Source organism: Corapipo altera, unplaced genomic scaffold (genome assembly GCF_003945725.1).
Source record: "Corapipo altera isolate COAL_440 unplaced genomic scaffold, ASM394572v1 64, whole genome shotgun sequence".
NCBI classification, from domain to species: domain Eukaryota; kingdom Metazoa; phylum Chordata; class Aves; order Passeriformes; family Pipridae; genus Corapipo; species Corapipo altera.
This window is the reverse complement of record NW_020884893.1, coordinates 74692-83944: the sequence shown is the minus strand read 5'-3', so window position 1 is coordinate 83944 and position 9253 is coordinate 74692. Positions and strand designations below refer to the sequence as shown.

The following is a 9253-nucleotide window of genomic DNA, read 5'->3' as shown; positions in this document are numbered from 1 at the left end:
TGCCGGAGGGATGGATGCGGTGCCGGAGGGATGGTTGGGAGCGGTGCCGGAGGGATGGTTGGGAGCGGTGCCGGAGGGATGGTTGGGTTCGGTGCCGGAGGGACGGACGCGGTGCGGTGCCGGAGGGATGGTTCGGTGCGGTGCCGGAGGGACGGACGCGGTGCGCAGGTCGCGCCCCGCAGATCCCGACTCAGCCGAGCGGCTCCGCCGCCGCCAGGCAACTTTGGCTCCGCTGCGAGCCCGCCCCCGCCGCCACCCGATTGGCCACGGGCCGTGATTGGCATCCAGGGCCACCACTGCGGATGGCGGAGGGGCGGGGCTGGGGCCCGGTGCCCGGGGCTGCCGCAAGGGGGGATCCCAGTTGGACCCAGCGGTGCCTCCAGTTGACTCCAGTAAAGCCCACCGTGGTCCCACCCGTGGGCTGTGTGACCATCCCCGAGCGTCCCAGTTGGTCCCAGTTTGACCACAGGTTATCCCAGTGTGCTCGCCGTTGGCCCCAGGATAGCCCTGGTTGTGCCAGTGCTGGGCCAGTTGGTCCCAGAGTGGCCACGGGTAGTCCCCGTGTGGTCACTGTTGGCCCCACTGTAGCCCCGGGTGCCCCAGTTGGCCCTGGGGTTATTCTAATTTGGCCATGAGTGGGCCTGGTGTGGTCGCTGTTGGCTCCAGGATTAAGCCATGGACACCCCAATATGGCCCCAGTTGGTCCCATTTTGGCCATGTGGTTGCTGGTGGCCCTAGGCTAGCCCTAGTTACCCCAGTTTGACCACAGGTGATCCCAGTGTGGTCACTGTTGGCTCCAGGGCAGCCCTGGCTTCCCCAGTTGGTCCCAGTTTGGTATGGGTTGTCTCATTGTAGTCACTGTTGGCCCTGGGGCAGCCATGGTTGCTCCAGTTCGTCCCAGTTTGGCCACTGGTGGTCTCAAATGTGGTCACTGTTGGCCCCAGAACAGCCCTGGTTGCCCCAGCTGGTCCCAGTTTGGCCACTGGTGGTCCCAGTTTGGCTACATGTTATCCCAGTGTGGACACTGTTGTTCCTGGGAAAGCCCTGGTTTCCCCAGCTGGCCCTGACTTGGCCCCAATTTGGCCACGGGTGGTCCCACTGTGGTCATAGTGGCCCTGGGGTGGTCCCCTGACAACCAGGGTGGCTCCAAATGCCTTCCTACCATGCCCACGGTGCCAGGCAGCCTTTGCTCCCCGCTGCTTCCCTCCAGTGTGGCATATACTGATTGTGGAGGAGGAGGAGGAGGAAGCAGGAGCTGCCTCCATCCCTGCCTGACACCCAGAGGCCTCTGCACACGGAGAGGAATAAGACAGACATCCATATCCGTATCCCAGACTGTCCTCAGGGGTTTTCCCAAACAAGAAACAGATAATTAGATAAATAAACCAGATAAAGCCATGGCTGGGCAGAGCTTCACAAGCTCCCAGGGTACACAATGTGCAGGGACTTCTTGGGGCTGCTCCCTCTCCCTCTTGGAGTATTCCAGGATTTTACTTACAGAGAAAGAGACATGAACCGGTTTTGTTTGGATGGAAAATCCCAGGCAAGCTTTGCCTCCGTGAGCACCACCTCTGCTTTCACATGGAGCTCCCAGAAACATCCTGTTTGCTGAGCTCAGCTCCGCTTAACCCAGATCTCAAATCCAAGATGCTTCCCCATCCCAACACGACCGAGCTGCGGCATGTGGAGTTTGCTCATCTCCTCCTCCCTCAGGGATAAGAGGCTCCAAGCTGAGCCTGGAGCAGCTGCAGGATGCATCACAGCTATTTTTACCATCTCCCAGCTGTTCCAGGTGTGTACAAGGGAAAAGAGGCGGAAAAAGTGCACCTGGGACCTGATGGGGGGTATCCAAGGGCTCTGGAGGGCACGTGCACTCACACACACAGCATGGGGCTCTCCCCACCCCAGGGAGGCAGAAAGAGGTCCAAGGACTGGAGCTCTTGAGTGTGGCCATCAAATACAACCAAAAAAGGAAAAGGAAAAAAACACAGGCAGGGGACACAGCAGGGACAGGGATCACCTCACCAGGGAGTGTGGGAAGTCTTGTGTGATGGTGGGGCTCTGTCACGGATCAAAGCAAAGCCTGAGAGGGCCTTCCCACACTTCTGTTTGCTAAAATCCATGCTCTGTCCCCATCGGGATGCCTCAGGGTCAGCATGAGTTCCTGTGTGGGAAGGAGCAGCTGGGTAGTGAGGGAAAGCAAAGTCCAGGGCAAAATTGCCAGTGGCAGGAGGGAGCTGATGCTCCCAGCTCCTTCCACAGGTGCTTCCAGAGCACCCCGAAAGCCACAGCTGGGAATGGTGACATGGCTCCAGCTGAGGGGGACACCAGGGCTCTGCTCTTCTCTCCAGGACCACAATGGCTTGGAGTTAAGGGAAGCACTCACTCACCAGAATTCCAGAAATAAACAATGCTGTGTTTGACCTCCTCATGTTCCTTCCTCACGGAAGAAACATGGGAGATGTTTGAGAGTGGAAATATGGAAGTTTGGGGCAGGATGCAGAGGTGGGGCAGGCAGCATCAGCACTGGCAGGGGCAAGACATCCCTGCCTAGAGAGACCCCAAAACCTGCCCAGATCTTCCAAGGGGGATTAGGTTAAAGGTACAAAGTCCTTATGAGGGGCACCTAATTCTGCCCCCCAGCCACTGCTGGACTGTCCCAGAGCTCATCCCACTGAGGGGCTCTCCTGACTCCTCCTGGTCCAAACCTCACAGCACAGGGGCAGGAGACTCCATGGCTGCCTGGGATCAGCACCATGGCCACATCCTGCACAGCATTTGCCAGTGCCAATGGAGCTGCCCAGGGCTGGATGGACCCTGCGGGATAACACTACCTGGTAATGGGAGATAGGAGCAAACAGGAGCTGAGAGCCCATGGAGCAACCAGGATGTGTGCAGGATTCTCACCTCCTGGACCGTGTTGGCTTCGCCTGACAAAGAAAAGCATCTGTGGAGCAGATAAATAAAACCAGGCAGTGCCTGGGGCCGCTTCCCAAAGCTGCCATGTTCTCCTCCAAAACAAGCTATCATCAGCTCCTTCTCCAGTGATCTGAAATAGCAGGAGGGAAGCCCTTCAGCTGCATCATGAATCATCCCTGGGAGGCAGAGTGGTTATTTTTATGGTTCTGTGGCTCACGTGGAGCTGCCAGTGCAGCCCTCAGAGATGGGCTGTGGCAGCGGGACACACTCCTGTCCCTGCTGGGGGCTGCTTCCATGGGGACCAGGAACCCCAAGGGCCCAGCATCCCAGGAGGTTTGCCATGAAGAGAATGTGATGGTGAATGTCATCACAGGTTTGCCTTTGCTCAGGGGAAAAGGGAAAAGCTGTGCTGCTCTGGGCAGGTTGGATGGGCACAGGAACAGCCCCGTGGAGCTCAGGATGTCGATGTGAGTCCTCTCTCCTCTCCCTGAGCCTGATGGCTCCCATGAAAGCCGCTCCCTGTGCCAGGGTCTCTCCTCTTTGGGCAGCATTTCAGACCACCATCACCCTCCACCACAGCAGAACTAAACAAGAAGAGAAGGAGGGGTGGATGAGGAGGAGTTGGCATATGCCTGAGCTGGGCACCCTGCAGGAAACCCTGCAGCACCTGTCACCCCAAGGTGACAAACATTGACTCTGTAATGAAGGAAACAGCAGGCTGGGACCAGAGCCCATGCCCTGGTCCTGCCACCCCATCCTCCTGCCCTGGCTCTGAGGGGCAGGAGCCCCACGGATCAGAACAATGGGAATGTTCTTCCAGTTTGTCTGGAAAAGCCCCATTTGATGTGGTGACAATGTGACAACAAACACGAGCTCTTCCCTCTCAGACAGAGGGGTCACTCAAGACAAGCTGTGTGTGCCACTGCCCTCCCGGGCACTGGTTTGGGGGTGCCAGGGCCTGGCTGGCCCTGCTGCCGAGCTCTAGAGAGCTGGGAAAGGGGAGGGTGCAGGGAGCTGAGCCGCGGGGTTTGGCACCCACACCTGCACACCACGATCCACACTTGCCCGGCTGTAAAAACAACCCAGTGGCAGCACAGTCAGCCAGGGACTGTGCCCAGATGTGAAAACAGAGGCACAAGGATGCAGACAAGAGGCCAGGCTGTGCCACCCAGCACCCACCAGCAGCCTGGCCAGAGCCTGTGTTCCCATCACCTGCTGGCACAGGAGCAGGGTGAGCTTACACAACATGGTCAGGCTGAAATATTTATCAGGCTGTTTAAAGGCAAACCAGGCAGGAGGCCAGGCAGGAAGGGAGCAAGCACACAAACGGGGTGGTGGCCATGGCCCCCCTGAGCCCATTCCAGGCTGCCAGGGGGTCCTTGGAAACTCCAAACATCCCTCCCTGAGGGCCCCCAATGTCCCTCAGTCAGTGTGGTGCAGAGAGGATTGGGGCACGCAGGGGCAGGGCTGCCACTGGCAGCCAGTGTGTCCCCAGTGAGCAAGGACACGGGGAGCTTGAACTTTGGGCCAGGAATTGGTGCCAACACGTGCCTTTAGGCAGCACCAAGAGGTGCTGGGGCAAACAGGGGAAGGTGGGAAGTCACAGGGAGCCTGCTGGTGTGGTGGAGGCATGGACTGGTTTCACATTGGCCCCATGCTGCCACACTCTTCCCAGTGCAGGTGCTACAGCCAGGGACCCTCTCCATGTGAATGCTGCCCCAAAACCAGGGGGAAGGCAGGGAGGGGGCCAGGCAAGAGAGCAGCCAAGTGGGGACAGGGGCTGCCAAAAAGAAAAGCAATCCCCATCCAGACCCATCACCACATCCCCCTGCAGCACAACCTCTTTGGAGGAGCAGCAGGTGCAGGATCAGCCCCAGCTCCCACCCCACACGTGGGAGTGTGTGGAGTTGCAGGGGGGAAAAAAACCCCCAGGGACCAAAGCACCTCCTGCAGCCCCAGGCATGGTCAGACCTGGTCATGCATTTCAAGTTTGAAATAGCAAAAAAAACCCAAAAAATCACCCCAAACCACTTTGTTTCTCAACTGGGGGCCCCATCACCCCTAAAACCCACAGGCACCTCAGCACAGCCGAAGAGCAGAGTCAGTAGAAACCTTTATTAAACACGAAGCTCAGAGGAACACAAGCTTATTAAATGGCAGTAAAAGTGAAAGTGCGTCTCCACCCCGGCCCAGGGGGACCCCAGGACCCTCCTCTCCTCCCCTCCCATCCCATCCCAGTGGCCTGGGGAGGGGGAGACAGAGCCGAAAGGCTGAAAGGCTGCACGGGGAGGGGAAGAAAAGCCTGGAGACAGCGTTGGGTCCTTACCTGCAGAGATGCACTCCCTGGGACACTTCTGTGTCCCCTAAGGGGACAAGCCCATGGTCCCGGGGCCACCAGCCCCATCCAGCCCCGTCCCCCCTCCCACAGCCACTGCCACAGCCGTGGCCTTGCCAGTCTCATTTTGGACACGAGCAAAGCCAGGATGTGCTGGCAAGGCCCTGGTGGCCTCCTGCTCCTTCCTGCCCCCTCCATGTCCTGGGAGAGCTCCCACATGCCATAAATAATAAATAAATACCCCATGCTCAGCCAGGCTACGGGCAGCTCCCCACACAGGGGGGACAGCCCTGACCCAGCACCCCCCACATCTCCACCACCCCCTTCCAGCACAACAAACCCTCTCAGCACCCTCACTCTGCTGTACAGCCCCCCCCAAACCCCCGCGGAAATGGAACGCTGTCCCCAGGGGACAATAATAAATTAATCAAATCTATACACAGGACTGCTTAAAGCTCTGGAATGGGCTCCTGGGGGGCTGCCCTGGGCAGTTCCCCTGTGACCAGGGCCCTGTTGGGGGGGGTCCCCCGAGATGGGAACCCCATCCTGGCATCCCCCCTTGTGGGGCTGGAGCTGGGGATGCCACTGGCCCCCCGCCTGGCTGGGGGGTCTGGAGGGAGAAGAAAATATTGCAAAAAGGGGATGGGAGAGGAGCGGCGGGCGCTGCAGCCAGAGGGGCCGCCTGCCCTGCCCGCCCTGCCAGGGCTGCCCCCCTCGCCTGGCAGCTCCCCCGAGCACCTGGGCAGAGCTTCAGAAGTCCAAGGGGGTGAAGTCCCCAAAGTTGCAGTCGAAGAGCTCGCTGATGCCCTCGCCCTCCTCCAGCCCGAAGTGATAGTCCTGCGCCTGCGGCGGCGACAGGTTGATGAACTCATCCGCCAAGAAACCCGCCAAGTCCTCCCTGCTCTGCTCCAGGAGAATGTCCATGGAGGCCAGAGGTGACAGGCTCACCTCCTCCACCTTGCCGGGCAGTGCGCTTGTCCCTGGCAGCAGCGCTTCTGTGGGGATGGAAACAGCTGTAAATCCCACAGAAGTTGCCAAATAAACCCCACAAAAAACCAATTTTTAGGCTATGGAGAACCCAGCTGTTCCCACCTCCCTGCCTTGCTGGGGTGCCCAAGCACCATCCTAGCTCCTTGCTTGTGCTGACAGCTACAAACACAGCCAGAGCCACCGTGACATCACACCAACATCCCTGTCCCCAGCCCCACCTTGCTCTCCGGGAAGCAGTGGCATGTTCACATCCTGGGTGGGATGCAGGAGCGGGGAGGTTCTGGACTGTGAACACCTGGGAGACGAGTCCTCTGTGGAGGCTTTGAAAGGGCTCTTGACAGGGCTGCAGACCCCTGAGCTGTCCTCGGGACAGAGGAAGACGTCGATGGGGCCCTGAGTGCTTCGCATGGAGACCTGGAAAGCCTGGGAGAGAGGGAAGAGGAGTGAGACAAGGAGGTGCAGGGATGCCCAGGGAGCACTGGGCTGTGCAGAGGGGTCAGAGGGCGACCCCAACTCACCTCTGCTGGGTCTGAGACCTGCAGCTGGGTCTCTGGGGGGGCTTTGATAACCATCACCATCTGCTCCGAGGGGTCCACGATGCTGCGGAGATCCTGGCAGGTCACATAGGCTGCGGTGGGGCGGGTCAAGGAGCAGACACAGGGATCATTCCCTGCAGGGACCGCAGCCGGCCGGGCTCATCCCAGGGCTCACCCATATCCCCCCCACCCAGCCAGTCCCATCCCATAACCAAAGGATATTGCTGGTTGGCGGGGTCCTCGGTGAGCAGGCGCAGCTGCACCGTGCACATCTGGATGAGCTCATCCAGCTGCCTCTCGGCCGCCTGCAGCTCCCGCAGCTCCTTCTCCAGCAGCCGGTGCCGGCCGGGCGCTCCCACGGTGGCCTGGCTGCCCCTGGGGACCACCGTGTCCGTCAGGAGCCAGACCCCACAGCTCCCTCTGTCCCCACCCAGGCCAGGCTACATCCCACCCCACACCCAGGGAAACAGCCTTGTCTGGATTTCCCAGTAGGGCACAGCCCTGGGGTCCATTCCCTGAGCCTGGACGCAGCCCCCCCGCTCCCTGGGATGACTTGGGGAGCCCGAGGGGGACTCGCAGTGTTGGTATTCCTGTTTTGCCTGCTCAGGAGCCACCTGCCACTGAGCACAGCCCTCGCCCACAGGGAGCCACCACTTGACCCGTGAGCAGATGCTCCGGTGACCCTGCTTTGAACTTCTCCACCCCGCTAAGACCCTGCTCTACCCTGAGCCTGGCCCAGACGGCTCTCCCAGCCCAGGGGACAGCCAGACACAGCCCCGTGAGCCCAGCCAAGGGACATACAGCCACTGGATGTGGTTCTTGGATTTCTTGGTGATGAGCTGAATGCCCTCCAGGACATTGGTGATGTCGTAGATGCGCCTCTTCTGCACCTTCAGGACCTCGGCCGCCCAGTTGAGATCCACCACGCCATCAGGTGACTGGCTCAGGAGCTCCAGGAAGCGCTTGGTGGTGAGGTTCAGGGAGGTTTCATAGCGGGACTTCTCTCCAGGAGACTTTGCCCCTGCTAGCCACCGAGGACAAGTGTGATTTTAGCCACAAGGCTGGAGCTGAGAGGTCCCAAAACTCCCCCCATGCTTGCAGGTGACTCGCGCACCAGGTACCAGGACCGGCACCCCAAACCCAATGTGCTTTCTCAGGGCAATGGGGTGAGCTCCCCAAACCCTCCACGGGAAGGATGCTGCAGGACCTGGCACAGGCTCTGACACCTGTGCTCCATCCTGACCACAACCTCAGCTGTGCCAGGCAGGGCTCAGGGGGGAGATAACAGAAGGTCCACGTGGGACACTGCACCCACCCCATGTTGGCAGCTACAGCTCCACTCCACAGGGAGGGATGGAGCAGGTGTGGTGCCCAGCAGCTGGGCAGGACAACTATGTCACCAGCCCAGGGGACAGCAGCAGCTGTGGACAGCAGACAGAAAGAGGTCAGCCCCAGGAGCAAAGTGACATGAAGGAAAAGGAAGAAGCTGCCTGTGGGAGCTGAGTGGAGCTGCAGCACCCCTGCTCTGGGCTGGGCTCTCAAGGGGGGGGTCAGCAGGAGCAGTACCTTTAGCAGGGTTCCTGGCCTTGCCCCGGACCACCGGCAGGCTCTCTGCTATGTACTGGTGATCTGTCTCCAAGTTCAGCTTCCTCTTCACCTGTAAGGGATGGGGCCATCAGAGAAGCAGCGACCATCCCACTGGTCATGGAATGTGACCCGAGGGATCGCCCCAGGGTCACAGAGGCCCGGCAGGAAGGGACTGACAAGAGCAGCTCCGCGGCTGCCCCGCACGCCAGCGGGGATGGGGGGCTGTCCCCGTCGCGGGGGCCCCGCCAGGCTGCGGGCAGCGCCCCAAGGCCGGCGCAGGCCGCGGCGGGGGAGGCAAAGCACGGCCCAGCACCCGGGCCTGCGGCTTCCGGAGCGGCAGCGGGGCAGGGCCGGCCCGGCAGGTGCTGCGTGGCACGGCCCGGCTGTACGGCAGGGCACGGCCGAGAACGGCCTGGCACGGAGCAGGGCATGACATATGGCACAGCACGGGGCAGAGCAGGGAGCAGCGCGGCCCGGCCCGGTTCGGTGTACAGCCCGGCTCGCTATACAGCTCGGCCTGGTAAACAGCCCAGCTCGGTGTACAGCCCGGCTATACAGCACGGTCTGTACCCAGCCGGCTCGAAGCGGCCCAGTACTGCACGGCCCAGTACACAGCCCGGTCCCCGCAGCCCCCGCCCGCCCCCCGCCCCCCCCCGCCCCACTCGCGGGGGTTACCGGCGGGCGGCCCAGCGCGGGCCGTCTGGGCGCGGCGCCGGGGCGGGCGGGCTGCGGCGTGGCGAAGAGCAGGAGGTCGGTATCGGGGTGGCCGCCGCCGCCCGCGGGCTCCTCGGCGGCGGCGGCGGCGGAGACGATGAGGAGGTGCGGGGAGGCGCTGCCCAGCAGCGCCGCCAGCCCCGCCGCGCCGCCCGCCGCCGCCATGGCTCAC

General features: G+C 61.3%; 1 protein-coding gene across 1 annotated transcript; it reads right to left on the bottom strand.

Moving 5' to 3' along the window:
• Nucleotides 1-5015: 5015 nt before the first annotated feature.
• On the bottom strand, nt 5016-9246 carry E2F1 (E2F transcription factor 1). The gene is made up of 7 exons (XM_027646394.1): nt 9043-9246; nt 8347-8437; nt 7582-7801; nt 7003-7155; nt 6763-6877; nt 6463-6667; nt 5016-6249 (listed from the first exon to the last, which is right to left on the bottom strand). The coding sequence occupies exons 1-7, from the start codon at nt 9244-9246 to the stop codon at nt 6005-6007; spliced, it is 1233 nt and encodes a 410-aa protein (XP_027502195.1). The 3' UTR covers nt 5016-6004.
• Nucleotides 9247-9253: the final 7 nt, after the last annotated feature.